Genomic DNA, 15,090 nt, shown 5'->3' with positions numbered 1-15,090 from the left:
TTGATTTGATTTATATTTTATAAGATTAGCATAATTTTATCATTCAAATTCAAATTACGAATTAATCTAGATCGATTTAATATATCATTATTTTTTTAAAAAATATTATCCAAAATGTTTTTAAAAGAATTTTATTTTTATTTCTCATGTTATGATTTTGAGCTTTTCTTCTAAGTTTACTATATTAGCTTTTGTTGGGATCTTCTTTTTAGTTAGATATTTATTTTTTATTTTTTTTATTTAATATATTTTTAATTGAAATTAAATTTTCTAATTTGATTTGATTTATATTTTATAAAATTAGCATAATCTGATCATTCAAATTTAAATTACAAGTTAATCTAGATCGATTTAATATATCATTATTTTTTAAAAAAATATTATCCAATACATCATAATTTCAATATTTTAAAAATATACGATCTATACATATATCATGCATGAGATTTTAGATTTCTCATCATCTTCGAATTTGTTTCCTTTCACGTTTAGAAAAGCATGTTTGACAGCGTGTGTGAAAAGGCCAGCATGTATCAATAACGTGTGCTGCCCTTATTCAAAAACCCTGTATAATAGATTAGATTAATGTGGCATGAAATTCGGATCAACACAACCAATGTGAACGTGGGCGAACAGCCCACATCCATAGGTCCTGATGTCTATCGCAACCGTCACTATTAGTCTCCTACTTGCGTTGGCCTTTCCTAGTTATTCTTAAACCTCCATCCCTCCCTTGCAAGATCACTCAGATTCCACCCTTTTTGTTTCTTTTCTCGGGGATTCAGATTCCATCTCAAGAAAATCAATTCCCTTTTTTTGAAAAATAACTTGGAAAGTGGGAGAGATTGCCAGCAACCTACTAGCTGTGAGTCGGTCAACCTTTAGTTGATATATATCACTGCCCATAGCCGGTGAAAGAATCCATCTATACATCTTCTACTGCCTTGCACTACACATAGAGAGAGAGAGAGAGAGATAAACCGTTCCCTTCTTCTCTAATTCTGTTCTCCACAACTTAATTAGTTTTAATCAGGTAATTAGCTCTTCAATTCTCTCTGTGTTCTTGTTTTGTTCGTGTTCAATTATCATGGCTTTATTTGTTTTTTCTCTCCAATTTTTTAGGAACAAAGATGGTAGGCGGCATTTTTAATGGGGATCATCAAGAAGGTGGAGACCAAGAGGGGATGAGGAGGAGGAGGGGATGTGGATGCAGCTGTACTAAGAACGATTTCTTGCCAGAGGAATCGTTTCAAAGCATTGGAAATTATCTTCAAGCACTTAAAGAAACTCCCATGAGGTTCAAGGACAGGCTCCTGACTCGATCCTTGGACTCGACCGAGCTCTCAAAGTTTACATGAATTGGCCTTCAATCCATACATATACAACTTATTAGAGTTTTCATAATTATTATTAGATGGCAGCTGGCACAAGCAAACTCACTCTTGTATTACTTGGTATCACATGGCACTAGGCGATCTTTGGGTTAGAAAATATCGTAGTATAGGCCAAGAAAAATCAATTTGATATAAAATGTTGTACCTTTTACAAACTTATTCTGTTGTCGTATGGTCTTAATTTTTTTTTATTTAAACTGTATGTATCTTATAAAATTACACTGTGAAAGAGATGATTTGCAGTCAATCTATTTCGATGGTTACGACGAGGTTTGACCTTTCCTTAAAATTGTCGACATAAAACTGTAGCTAAGGGTCCATCTCTGCCCTCAACTTGTATATCTTGACTCCTTGATGATGTTTGTCAATGCAAGGAACCGTTAGGCAGATACGTGTCGGCGTTGCATTTGCTGACCTTTCAATTGCTTACCAAGTTTGACTCCTTTTCTTTTCCTTGTTGCGATGTGTGACAGCATTTTCATGGTTTTGGCCTCTAGATAATTGCGTAAAATACAATTATCCACTTGTAACCTTTTTCTGTTTGAAATTTATTTTTTTTAATTTAATTTTTTTATATTTTTTAATTATTTTAATGTATGAATGTTAAAAATAATTTTAAAAAAATATAAAAATATTATTTTAATACTTTTCTAAATAAAATATATTTTAAAAATAACAGCTATCAAACTTATTTCATTTTAGTGCATTTACATGGAGATGTCTTATAATTACATTCGTAAAGGATAATCTAAGCAAACATAACAAACATAACCGCTATTTAATTTATCTTATTTTAATATTATATTTGTAAAGGATAATCTAAGCAAAAGTAATATTTCTCAAAGTGGGGAAAGATCATAGGAAATGTCTATGAAAATGACTTGAAAGTACAGGGGGTGTTTGGATGTTGGTATATATAGATTTGCCTAATTTTTACATTGGAAATGGTGTAGTTATTAATGACTTAATTAAGATTATGGTAGCAATCACCTTAATCATTCAATGGTTAAGCCACTAGTTCTTTTCTAATCCACCTGAGTAAAAATGTTAGTTTACTTAACAGGGGTGCCAATACTAATGTAGTGTTTAATAATGTTTAGGTCTCATCAGCTACCAAACATAGACATTCTTAGGTTTGTGCAATATATAACAAGACATTGAAAGTTCTTGTGATTGATGTTTTCCTTTCAGGTGGTTCTTTTGCTTATTTGAGGGTAGAGCTAGGTGACTTCATGGCCTTCATTGCTGCTGGCAACATAATACTTGAGTATGTCATTGGTGGAGCTGCTGTTGCTAGGTCATGGACATCCTACTTTGCCACTCTTTGCAACCACAAACCAGATGACTTCCGACTCATAGCCCACAGCCTTCCTGAGGACTATGGCCACCTTGATCCCATTGCTGTTTTCGTTTGTGCTGCCATTTGTGTCCTTGCGGTCCTTAGTACCAAGGGCTCGTCACGCTTCAATTATATTGCTTCCATCATCCATGTTGTCGTGATCCTCTTCATCATTGTTGCTGGTCTTGCCAAAGCAGACACGAAAAATTACGCTGATTTTTCTCCCAATGGAGCCCGTGGTATTTTTGTGGCTTCAGCTGTGCTCTTCTTTGCTTATATTGGATTTGACGCTGTTGCCACCATGGCAGAAGAAACCAGGAACCCTGCTAGAGATATCCCGATCGGTCTCGTTGGCTCAATGTCCATAACTACAATGGCATATTGTTTGATGGCAGTAACATTGTGCTTAATGGTACCGTACACGAAGATCGATGAGGATGCCCCATTTTCAGTAGCATTCGAAACCGTAGGTTGGGGTTGGGCCAAGTACGTTGTGGCAGCTGGTGCATTGAAAGGCATGACAACAGTTCTGCTCGTTTCTGCTGTAGGGCAGGCGCGGTATCTCACACATATTGCACGCACTCACATGATGCCACCTTGGTTAGCTCACGTTAATGAGAGGACTGGCACCCCGGTAAATGCCACTATTGTCATGCTTGCTGCAACTGCTATCGTTGGCTTTTTCACCAAGCTTGATATTCTGTCCAACCTTCTTTCCATCTCAACATTGTTTATCTTCATGCTTGTGGCTTTGGCTCTTCTCGTGCGCCGCTACTATGTTAGTGGTATCACAACACAAGAAAATCGCGTCAAGCTCATCATGTGCATTGTGGCCATTCTTGGTTCTTCAGTAGCAACGGCTGTTATATGGGGTACTGCTGATGAAGATAGTTGGCTTGGGTATGTGATCACGATACCATTATGGTTCTGTGCTACTTTAGCACTCAAGCTTCTTGTTCCACAAGCAAGGGATCCAAAATTATGGGGTGTTCCGTTGGTGCCATGGCTACCATCTGCTTCAATTCTCATCAACATTTTCCTTTTGGGATCAATAGATAGGAAATCATTTATAAGATTTGCTGCATGGACTGGATTTTTGTTGGTATACTACTTTCTATTTGGATTACATGCCTCCTATGACACAGCTAAGGCATCAGGAGAGAACAAGGTTGAGGATGGTCTCAAGAATGTTGAAGAAGGTGCTGTCTCTTCCCGGACTGGTTTGTGAGGTTCAAATGTTCGAAATGTTCTTTCCAAAACCTGTGAGGTTATGAATTTCCTAGACATGTGATTCTGATAGAGAAGCAATGAACATGAACATTCTGCAATAAGCATTATATTTAACACTTTTAAGTAGGTAGACCTCAGTCTAGTATATATTTTATATTCCACTTGTCCATTAAGATACATAAACGGAAGGCAAAGAAGAATACATTAGCACGCACTCAACACTTGACTTTTACAGCCTGGGAGATGCATATACATGTAGCCCTTTATCTAAGTGAAGGGTAAACATTGTTCGATATGTAGCTTCCTTCCTCGCATCCACAAGCTTGAACCTAAAGAAGTAGAGGAGAACAGCAGCCAAGATCTTCATTTGCCTGTAAGCAAATTCCTTCCCTAGGCAAATGCGAGGGCCAGCCTAAGAATGGTTACAGAAAGAAAAGCAGATTAGATGCATAAAGAAATTGCAACACAAGTAAACTGATAGGTTTAATGTTACTAACATGAAATGCCGTAAATTTGAAAGGACTTTCTGGTTGAAAGATGCCATCATGAAGCGATCGTTCTGGATGAAATTCCTCAGCATCGTCTCCCCAAATGTTTTTCATCCTTCCCATCGCATAAGCCATGTAGGTTATGTCGTCTCCTTTCTTCACCTTGAAGCCATCAGGAAGAATATCATCCTCTGTAGCACTCTTTCCATCCTGCATTTGGAGGAAATACAAACAACTCCCATGTGAATTGAGAAAATTATTACTACTTCAAGAAAATCAAACAAGTTGTGCAGAAATAAAATAAGAATACTAACTGGTATTCATGCATCCAATAAAGACAACCTCAGTGGTGTATCATGCAACTATGGTTTTGGATGTACAATTTATGAAGCATGTAAAAGTACTTGACAAGCCTCCATAACTAAGCTAAAATACAAGAAATTATGCAGTTCCACCATGGCAATGACAGGGCTACTTCCAAGTCCATTGCTCAGTATTGTATGCTGGTGGGAGTAACTATTGTCAAATATTTTACCAGAGGAACAGCTGGATAGAGTCTGAGAGTTTCTGTCAGAGATGCATGAAGGTATTGCATCTTGTCCACGGTTTCTTCGGTCATCAATTTCGAAAATTCATCAGCAGACATACTTTCCTTAATTCCAACTGCTTCTCTGACTTCTTGTACAACCTTCTCTTGAACTAGAGGATGTTTACAGAGCATGTAAAAGAACCATGCAAGTGTATTTGCAGATGTGTCTTTTCCAGCTATGATAAAATTGAGAGTTATATCTCTTAAATACTGATCAGTCATGTTCTCTGGATCCTTTTCACTCTCCAACAAAAACCTTGATAGAATATCTTCCTTCCCTCCCTGTTCACCAAGAAACAGTCAAGTATGCTAAATCAAAAGCTGCATGTATCACTATCAAAATAAAAGTTTACTTGCTTCAAGCTTTCCAGTTTTCATCTGCTCTCTCTTGCACCGAATCAATTCGAAAATGAAATCATTGATGACTTTGATATTTTGTTTAAGAGAGGCTTCTGAACCAATATTAAGGAATCTTTTGAGCTCCCATATTAGATCAACATATCGCCAAAATATGATACTATTGGAGTCATCGAAGGCTTTGGTGAACCTGCTTCCAAATTCATCCAAGCCAGACAAAGCATTCAGCTCAAACCCAAATCCCACTTTAAATATTGAGTCTAAGGTCGATTTCATTAGCATATCCTGAAAAAAAAAATCATTAAATAGTATAAGTTACAGTTGATTGATAAACTAATCTGATCTGTATTGTTCTTGGAATTAACTTTAAGAACATCTAACACCCTTTCCATGCTGTATATATCCTATCCTCTTGTTTTGTAGAGGAAGGCTACAAAGGAAGTTCTGAGGCATGTAGTTTATGCTGAATCTATCTCTGTCTAGCTCCAAAATGGAACTTCTTGGGTCTCCAAAATAGCAGGTGGTATTTACTTATCGAGGCATTACTCCAGCTATAATTTCTTAAATATATCAAACTGAAAATTGTCAAGAAAATTCAAGTGAAAAAATTTTATTCTGTTGTTTGTAATAGTTTAAGTTTTTGAATTGAGATAATTTTTAATATGATATAATGTTTTAATAACATCATGATCATGAGAGTATAAAATAGTATAAGCATATGCAAGTTTCAATCTTGGATTTTCAATAAAAATATATGTTAAAGAATAATATATATTATTTATTAACTTATATCAACTTTAAATTGAGATGGTTATTTGATAATGCTAACTACAATAATATAGGAAATTTGCCACTTGTAGCAGGACAGATACCTGCAAATCCGTGCTCTTCAAAGCTGTTGCTGGAACAGTAATCTTCGAAACTAATTTTGCAGCAGTAGCCCGAAAAACAGCACTACTGAAATCTCTCAGAACTCTTGTTGAGAATTCATAGCTTGCAAGCTTCCGCTGGTGACGCCATTTATGTCCATCTACTGCGAAAATCCCATCACCAAACAGATCTCTCATTATCCCATAATTATAGGCTCCCTGCAACGTCATGACAGCCAAATTGCACTGTTAATTTCCATAACAAATTGGTAAAGTCTAAGATAATAACAATTGCCTGACACCTTTTCGTAATTGGAGAACTTGGTTTTCAGTATATATTCAACATTAAGGGGATCAACCGTGTAAATGTCACTATGCGAAGGCGTAATCAGACGAAAAGTGCTATGTTTCTTAGCAACAGATGTTTGATAATCGAAAAGTCTATTGAAGTGTACAAGGTAATTTAGAATTGGACCAGCAATTGGAGGCTTTTGGTCCTCCAAGATCGACTCCTTGATGTAAAATACAAGATACTTCAATGCAAAGACTATCACAAAAACTATCAATATTCCTATTAGGCCTAAGACAATAGAGGGAGAGACATAAAGTCCCACAAGAAGAAAGAGCACGCCTGAAGCAAAAAGAAGTGTACTCATCCTGAAATATGTCGAATGGAGAAACCAAGAGAACTTCAAATAGGAAATATCAAGTCTTCCACGCTTCTTTACTTCTATTAGGGTCGTTTCTTGCATTGAGAGTTTCATTGGGACCAACTTGTGAGAACGATGTATTTTGTTTTACCTGTAATTAATTGATATATCAAATAATGTTCAAACAAGAAACTTGTTTAATTATATTTATATGTGCTTATCAATGGATATGATTATCCAATTGGTCCTGGACCTAGTCGCCTGCTTTAGCCGAACACAAGCCTGGCTTTACGTGCAAAGATTTAACAAAAATAATGGGATCCAGATTCCTTTTACACACGAACTCTACAACATGCATGGAGACAAATATTTACGTGGACAAAAAAGTCAAGAAAAAAGATTGCCAGCATATGAAAGACATGGCAAAATGAAACTTTTATACAGTACTATGATAGATGGATTCTGCAGAGAAAATTCTTAGATTGTCTAATACATTTCACCATACCAGAAGCAAATCTTGGCTCCATTGGCATCTTATCAAAATGTTCACATTATCAGGAAATCAGTCATTGGAGAATGAGTTGCATGATGCAACAATATACCTTCAATCCTCATCTCGTTATTTATGCAGTCAAGACCCAAAATATTTCCCTCCATCACAACATCTGGGGAAGCTGTTTCTGATAACTCATGAACAAAATCATCAAGATCAATCATGCTATAGCCTGCTACTTTTTTAATTTAGTTGGTCGATATTCAAGAAAATTTTTCAATATGATCCTACTGTCCAATTTACAGTTGTCATAAAAAGCGGGCACGGTGTTTTGCACAAATCAAGACTCATTTCAATAATCAAAGGAAAGTTGGAAGGAAATTGGATGCAGAGACCACATTAGGAAAATGTCTGCAAGGACCGAAGCCTGCTTTAAATGGCAGCCACCTGCTGGAGCAGTGCTAGTGAAGGATCTGTCCCAGACTTCATTACAATTTCTCCCATGCAATTTGGTGATCCTCATAAGAACAAAGCCGCTTTGAGACCAGGTAATTAATCTGTCCATATATGTTGAAATTGCTGAGGCCTTTTGCAAATGATAATTAATAGACTGATAGATCCTCAAAAGATAAAAAAGAGACTTTATTAAATGGTTGAATAAACATAAAGCTGGGTTATTTAGCCCAGATCTCCACTTCATGCAGTTTGTGTTTTGCTAGGAAGCAATCAGAAAAGAGATGCACAAGTGGAGGGATAAACAAGTAAGCATATAAGAAACTTATATCAGATCACAAAGAAAAGGTAAGGAACCAATACAAAGCTATTTATCCTCATGGAGTGGATGGTAATTACAGTTGCCAGAAATACAAGAAAGGGTTCGGGATGAAAAGAAGATCAACTCGCAAGCTTAGCCTTGCACTGTAAGGTAAGAGAGAAGCATTGAAGCTCTGTTCTTTCCCAGCTGCAACTTCCAGTGTACACTTACTGGAGATTGGTGCTGCTTTAAAGAAAAAAACCTTCATCCCCACGTCCTGCTATCCTGTCTCTGTAAATATGAAGTGCTTCTTCCATGACTTGAGCTTGGGCAAGCAATTGAGCTCTCCTCTTTCCAGATGGATGGGTAGAAAGATAATCTCTGAGTGCTGAATCTCCGGTGAGCTTTCCCAATTTCTCATACACTCTAGGTGCGATGCGAGGATCATATCCTGCAGAAGCCATCAATAATAATCCAATGTAATCTGCTTCAATCTCCATCCTGAAACAAAAGACATTGGAATGTGTGAGATCTAGCAGCGGACCAGATTTACATTACTATTGTACCTTCTACTGGATAGAATATACTGAGGTTAGTTTCAGATAAACAAATAACAAGAATTATCTAGAGAAATTAGAAAGCATGGTATGATTTCATTGCCCACTGCAAGTATCAGTCATAGCCAGAAAAATAAAAGCAAATTGTTCTGTCTCATTGATGATCTTGTCATTTGTAAACAGTGATAATCCAAGATATAAGGGGAATTGAATTGGTGCCCAGACTAAGGTGAAGCTAATCTTTAAGCCTCTAGAAATTATAAAATCGTGGCACCATCCACCTTGGGCTCTTAAACTTCGAAGAGGATGGAAACCAAGATGAGAGGGGGAGATGCAAGAAAGATACATTGCACTGAAAGCAAGCAAACAACAATTAGAAAGAGATGGGTAGGATCTATGGGTGCTCTTCACAGAATCACACAAACCAAGGGCTTCACTAGATGCCATGTAGTTTCTGGTTTTCTACCATCCTCTGAATATATTTAGATTTCAGAAAGTGTCGCATGATTTTACAGAGATCAATAATCTTTCGAGGCAGTATTGAATGTGATGTAAGGGTTAGCTGCTGTTTGTGCATGTTACTGTTGGCCAAAATTAGAGACACGTCATTCGATCTCCCTGAGACCAGTCCAATGAATAGCTAAACTCAGGTAGGACTATCAAATCCATATAATGTGTTATGATCCATACATCTCACAAACTGTACTAGGTTGAAAGCACAAAAGCAACTTGCCACTCACATACATAATACGTCATTCTGATCTACATGGATCTTTGTTCCACTAGGAAAAATCCAGCAGGATGGATCTTGAATCTCCTAGGAAAGGAACTGATGAATTTCTTTCAACAAAATCAAATTACACCTGCTGTATTCTCTATCAAATATTACCTAAGAATACATCAATATTAACTGCTTATACTAAGAGCTAATAACAATGTTATCCACACACTTAAACTACATGCTATAACACCAGATTCAATAACAATAATTTTACAATTGCTTGATTCCCAGTGATCTCCTACCAGTCCAGGCAGTCTGGCTTCAAGCCTATAGCACATATGAGACAAGCTTAACAAAATGCATTCATAAAATTATTCCATGACCAGAAAGTGTTTTCTTAGCTTGCATGAAATATACGTGCACATATTGCCAGCCACAACATTACAGAATACAAAACCAACAATTTACATACAGTAAATAACAATGCAAATAAAGGTTGAACCAAAGAAGCATACCTTCGGGAGAAAGGTAGCCTCAAAAACAGAACCGACATTGCATTTGCAATATCAGGCATGATAAACTGGTACAAAATGAGTTGCAAAATGGCAACCCACAAATTCTTTGTGATTCCTTCAGCTGCATGTCGTGCCACAGCATGCCCGACCTAATCAACAAAAAAGCATCCAACAAAACAAAAAACAATCATCTTCAACCCAACACTAAAAATAGTAATAAACTACAATTCTAAAATACCAAAAACGTGTATAGAATAGATATACCTCGTGCCCAATAATGGTAGCTATCTCTGCATCAGTTCTAAAATGCTCAAGCAATCCAGTAAACACAACAATCTTCCCCCCTGGCAAACAAAAAGCATTAACAACAGGCTCATTAATAACCAAGATCTCCCAATTCAATCCATCCAGATGCGAAGCATCTGCCTTCAACCCTTTCTCTTTCTTTCTACATTGTTGAACCCAATTATCATCAAGAATTTCATCTTCTTTATACCACTTCCCCTCAATTTTCTCTTCCCTCTCACTCAAAGCCTTCAAAGTCTCATGAGCACTTGCCTCATGAGCCATATCACTCTCCTGCGATGCATACCCCATATCACTCCAAACCAGATCACGCTTCAACCCTCTTTGCAAAGCATCAATAATATCCTGTGCAATCAAACGCATCCTAACACTTTCAGGGTGTAACGCAGGCAACATCTTCCCCTTAAAAGCCGCTTTCATTTGCTCAAATTGAGTCTCGCCCATCTTCTTCTCCATTGTCTTTGACAAAAGCACAAAATGCGTTCTTTTTGTATAAGGTACAGTCTCCAAATTACCATAATAAACAGTTATAAAAGCACCAGAACCAACCAAAACAACAATCAAAACAGTTCTTGGATTCCTAAACCACCTCTTAGGCCCTCTAGGCTTAAAATGTTGTACACGATACCTATCAACATAATAAAATCTCTTTGCACCAATACCATTACCAAGAAAAGGATTATAATTAATTTTATTAACACCCATTTGAGAACCAGATCCAAATCTTTGATAAAAATTACACCTTTTTGAGAACCCAGAAAACTTAACTGGATTTGAAGCAGAACTCAAAGACCCATCTTGATAAATTCTTGAGAAAGCTGATTCTTCAGCTGAAGGTCTTGTCACAATCTTCGACGTGTAGCTTCTGAAAGCATCGAGAGCTAGTTTTGCTTTCCTGTCACACCCCATGATTTCTTGATCAAGATCAAAACTTTATGGCCACAGATTCATCAAGTCATGGAGTTGTGTGTTTTTTATGTTGTGAGTCGTTTGTTTTGCATCGTGTCGGGCTGTTTGCTTGGGCCCTAGGCTGTTGAAGACGGGTCTGGAAGTTTGAGGGTGTATGATAAACGTTGTGACCGTGGAGATGGTGAAGCGGTGGAGTTCTGTTCCTAAGGAAGGACAAGTAGTCGAACCGGTCTGTTATATGGGTCCAAATGTGTTACTACAATTTTTGTTCTGCAACCGAAACACATCTTTGTATCAATTGTATCCCTAAATGATTTTGCTTTCTTAATTTAGGCCTTGTATGAGAATTACTTCATCGGAAAAGGTTGCGCAAGTCACCTACAAAACGGCATCTCTTATCACGAAAAAGAAGATACAGTTTAGATGACTGCATGTTCAGGGAGGCTGAGTTGAGAACTTTTGAAATATGAGGAACGAAATTGATATAAAAGTTATTTTGAGGTAAAATTAAAATTATATGTTCAATCTAAAACACAGTCTATGTAAGGTTACAAATTCCTCGAATTAACCCGTCAAATAAAACCAATTTTAACAACTATGCTATACTTGTTGTGAGAGAATTCATCTCGAGAAACTAACTCGAGTTATGGATTATCAGATCAATATATTAATTAAATGAGCATCAGCTAGCATTTAGTCAACAGGATCATAGGTTAACACAGCCTGATTAATTGAAGATTACGAAGTCAATATGTTTTTTCAGGGTCAAGTTACACCACACGAATTTCATGGATGAGAGTTCTTGAGATGATAAATTTTGGTTAATATACTCATTTAGAGAGGAGTTTAAGCACAATAACGCCCAAATTCATCCAAGTGATGGTGACCACCTTCTAATTTAAATTCTTTTCCAAAAACACATTCTTCCATACCCAAATTTCCATATTTCATCTATTTTCTGCTTCCTTCATTCTATTTTTTAAGATAGGAAATTAACAGAAAAAAAAATTATAAATAAATTTTAAAATATACAAATTAATTATACAGTTTCTACCACTACAAGGATTAATTAAGTCCAAAAGGAACAAAGTTATAATCTACCCTCACTCAAAAATAAAGCCATATCTACTTGTATGGACTTCGATCCAAGCACGACTTGAAAAGATGTATCAAACAATAAGTAGCTAATCAGATTACATCTCACCTGAACCTCGATGGCAACATTATATCAAGAGCATTGTGTACAAAGATTAAAGGCGCATTGGGCAACTAAGAGAATAAAATATATTTTGAGATTTCATAAAAGTTAATTCATAGATTCGGAATGTTCAATAATCAAATAATATTAGAGATCTTATCACCTGATCTTACATTTTCGTTGAAATTCAATCACGGGGAACACAGAAAAAATCCCCTCAAAATGAAATAAATATGGCATAATTTTTTTTTATCAAGCCTAGGATAATACACTTGCAGGAAAAATCTATATCTAGCCAACAAAGATTGTAAATTCCCCAGGCAAGCCAGTTGCGTTTTCAAATTTTCTTCCTTGTCAGAAAACTCTTCAGCCTGTAACAACTGTTAAGGATTGCTCTGTTGTCCATGAACTTCTGGGGCAAACTGAAAAAATTCACCACTTGTTCCCATTGTTGCGACCTTTAAAGCCACCAGAGCCATTTCTTCTATCTGAGAACCCACCACCCCTGCCACCTCTTCCCCCTGAGAACCGATTACCACCACTCCTATCACCAAAACCACCTCTACCACGACCACCACCACCAAATCTACCCCTTGGTCGGTCTCTTTCTTGCAGAGATGGCAATGCTTTAACCACCTCTATGTTCACACCAGCAGCATTTTCCTGAGCTGCAGTGGCCAAGGAAGAGAAGAATAATGAACAAAAGCATCACAGCTCAAGGTATTGCAAACAAAAGATAAAAAGAAATCAAATTTAAGGCCAAAAAGAAGCCAATCATGCTATTCAAGAGCGCAGATTTCATGCATAAACAGGTGCCCCACAAGGAAGTACTTGCCAAGCTAAGGAAATTATATGATTAACCAGTAAACTATAACATTACCAGCTAGGAAAGTGTCAACATCTTCTTTCTTCACATCAAAAACTGCACCATTTCCATCAGCTGTGAGGCTCATGCCTGTCACTGACTCAACCTTATCCTCAGGCAAGATTCTCCTCATGACACTAAAAGCGAATCTGGGAAAATTCAAGAAATGGGCAAGAGCTGCCAATTCAGATAACAGCTTCAAAGGAGACAAGTAATTGAGATAAGAAGAAATTCAATTAACTGAATTTCATGGAAACTAAGTATTTCATAGAGATATTCTGGACTCTTCACCAAGTACTAACCTTTTCATAATTAGTCAACTTAAGTCATAAAGAAAAAATAGAAATAAAGAAATAACAAAAAGTTTAAGAAAAGAAAACCTTCACTTTTACAACACCTATACATGAGAAACCCACTCATGATGGGTGTATAATTATTGTATTATAGGCAACCCGTCAACCGGTTACCAGTAGTTAGCTTCCAAAACTTGTACTCCTTCAGTGTACATGTACAATTTTATAAGCTTTATTCAAATTCAGAGTTTTTGTCCTTTGGACTACAAATGTCAGATCATAGGGCTACCACCCTAAAAGCAGGAAGAACTCCATTTTCCTCTCTCTAATCTCAAACACAGACCAAGGATAAAACAGGCATCAAAACATGCATTGAGGTCCATTGAAGTCCTGCTAGCTGACAATGACTCAATGTCAATTGGGTCACAGCCTCTCTAAAAGATGATCAAAATCTCTCAGCTATTCTATTTCAATTTTATTGGATAAAAAACTCTTTAGGATTGAATTTAAGAAACAGAGAACAAGAGTAAGAAGCTTTTAGGACTTACGATGGAGTGTGAATGGGTTTGCCAGATTCAAGAAGTAAAGTGACATGGTTCTCCATGGAAGTTAGCAGTGACCTACTCTTGATCTCAGTATAACCCTGCATTTGCATGTTTTCAGTTTAAGGTGATATGTCAAGAGTTAAAATATCGAAGTCTATTTGAAAAAAATAAAAGCATCAACAAGCGTAACTTACAGTAGCCTTGGCAAGTGCTTTTGCAAGTAGTTCTACGGCTGACAAACCTGAGGTACTCAACAGATCCTCTGCTGCAGATTTGAATGCTGGAATTACACTGCAATATTTGCTGCATGTTAATATCTGAAGATAAAAGTGCTCAAAGTACATGAACACCATCATAGAACTATACCTGTCAGAAACCTGAGTTATTGTTTCTGCAGCTCCCACGCCAGCTGCTTTGGCAATATCCTCAGCCCGGGGGGCAGTTATATGCTCAAATTTTACGCCTGATTCTCTTTGAATCTTAGATACATTTGACCTTCTTGGATCATAGAGCATCACAGCAACACCACTATTGCCTATAAAATAGTGATAACTCTAAACATCAACATCAACATCAAACTCATACATTCAAAAGATAGTAGTCATAAACATGCATATTTACCTGCTCGTCCAGTACGTCCAGACCGATGTATATAAGCTTCTACATCATTTGGAGGTTCACACTAAAAAGCAAAAATGATGTTATTTGACAAATAAAAATTTAAATTTCGTAACGTGCACCAGAAAACATGAGAGCTCAGAAACACACACACACCTGGATGATTAACTGCACATCATTGATATCCAATCCCCTTGCAGCCACATTTGTAGCCACCAAGGTCAGGAATTTGCCAGATCTGAACCCAGAAAGGGTCACCTGCAGATATCATACATTAGAAGAAAGAAAGAGATTAAACAGAGTAGGTAGGTGTCTTTCTTTTTTAAGATGCATAGTCTCCACACAAGGTTAAATGAAGTTTTCCTCTTGACTATGTCAATGCAACAATATGGATATTAGG

The 15,090-nt window shown here is 36.8% G+C and overlaps 4 protein-coding genes and 1 long non-coding RNA gene across 5 annotated transcripts in view; 2 read left to right on the top strand and 3 right to left on the bottom strand.

Annotated features, from left to right (window-relative positions):
- The first annotated feature begins 1,461 nt into the window (after positions 1–1,461).
- On the top strand, positions 1,462–4,117 carry LOC105129702 (cationic amino acid transporter 1-like). The gene is made up of 2 exons (XM_011031887.1): positions 1,462–1,482; positions 2,528–4,117. The coding sequence occupies exons 1-2, from the start codon at positions 1,462–1,464 to the stop codon at positions 3,959–3,961; spliced, it is 1,455 nt and encodes a 484-aa protein (XP_011030189.1). The 3' UTR covers positions 3,962–4,117.
- Positions 4,118–4,168: 51 nt separating this feature from the next.
- LOC105129580 (cytochrome P450 704C1-like) lies at positions 4,169–7,049 on the bottom strand. The gene is made up of 6 exons (XM_011031702.1): positions 6,569–7,049; positions 6,270–6,485; positions 5,398–5,682; positions 4,987–5,322; positions 4,461–4,661; positions 4,169–4,375 (listed from the first exon to the last, which is right to left on the bottom strand). Exons 1-6 carry the CDS (start codon positions 7,028–7,030, stop codon positions 4,193–4,195), a joined length of 1,683 nt encoding a protein of 560 aa, XP_011030004.1. The 5' UTR covers positions 7,031–7,049; the 3' UTR covers positions 4,169–4,192.
- On the top strand, positions 5,700–8,417 carry LOC105129582 (uncharacterized). Its single transcript, XR_843100.1, has 2 exons — positions 5,700–5,917; positions 7,715–8,417. It is a non-coding gene; the product is annotated as an uncharacterized LOC105129582 (long non-coding RNA).
- LOC105129583 (uncharacterized) lies at positions 8,159–11,615 on the bottom strand. Its single transcript, XM_011031703.1, has 3 exons — positions 10,221–11,615; positions 9,957–10,105; positions 8,159–8,664 (listed from the first exon to the last, which is right to left on the bottom strand). Exons 1-3 carry the CDS (start codon positions 11,169–11,171, stop codon positions 8,412–8,414), a joined length of 1,353 nt encoding a protein of 450 aa, XP_011030005.1. The 5' UTR covers positions 11,172–11,615; the 3' UTR covers positions 8,159–8,411.
- An 872-nt stretch (positions 11,616–12,487) lies between these two features.
- LOC105129579 (DEAD-box ATP-dependent RNA helicase 7-like) overlaps positions 12,488–15,090 on the bottom strand; it is a 5,598-nt gene continuing 2,995 nt past the window's right edge. The window contains exons 8-14 of the mRNA XM_011031701.1: positions 14,847–14,948; positions 14,694–14,754; positions 14,439–14,607; positions 14,267–14,363; positions 14,076–14,170; positions 13,250–13,383; positions 12,488–13,037 (exon numbers count right to left, since the gene is read on the bottom strand). Of these exons, the coding sequence (XP_011030003.1) occupies positions 12,802–13,037; positions 13,250–13,383; positions 14,076–14,170; positions 14,267–14,363; positions 14,439–14,607; positions 14,694–14,754; positions 14,847–14,948 (894 nt within the window). The 3' untranslated portion in view covers positions 12,488–12,801. The remainder of the gene's footprint in view (positions 13,038–13,249; positions 13,384–14,075; positions 14,171–14,266; positions 14,364–14,438; positions 14,608–14,693; positions 14,755–14,846; positions 14,949–15,090) is intronic.

The sequence above is a fragment of the Populus euphratica genome, unplaced genomic scaffold (genome assembly GCF_000495115.2).
Source record: "Populus euphratica unplaced genomic scaffold, PopEup_1.0 scaffold16.1, whole genome shotgun sequence".
NCBI classification, from domain to species: Eukaryota; Viridiplantae; Streptophyta; class Magnoliopsida; order Malpighiales; family Salicaceae; genus Populus; species Populus euphratica.
The sequence above is the reverse complement of the archived record's forward strand: the minus strand, read 5'-3'. Positions and strand labels throughout refer to the sequence as shown.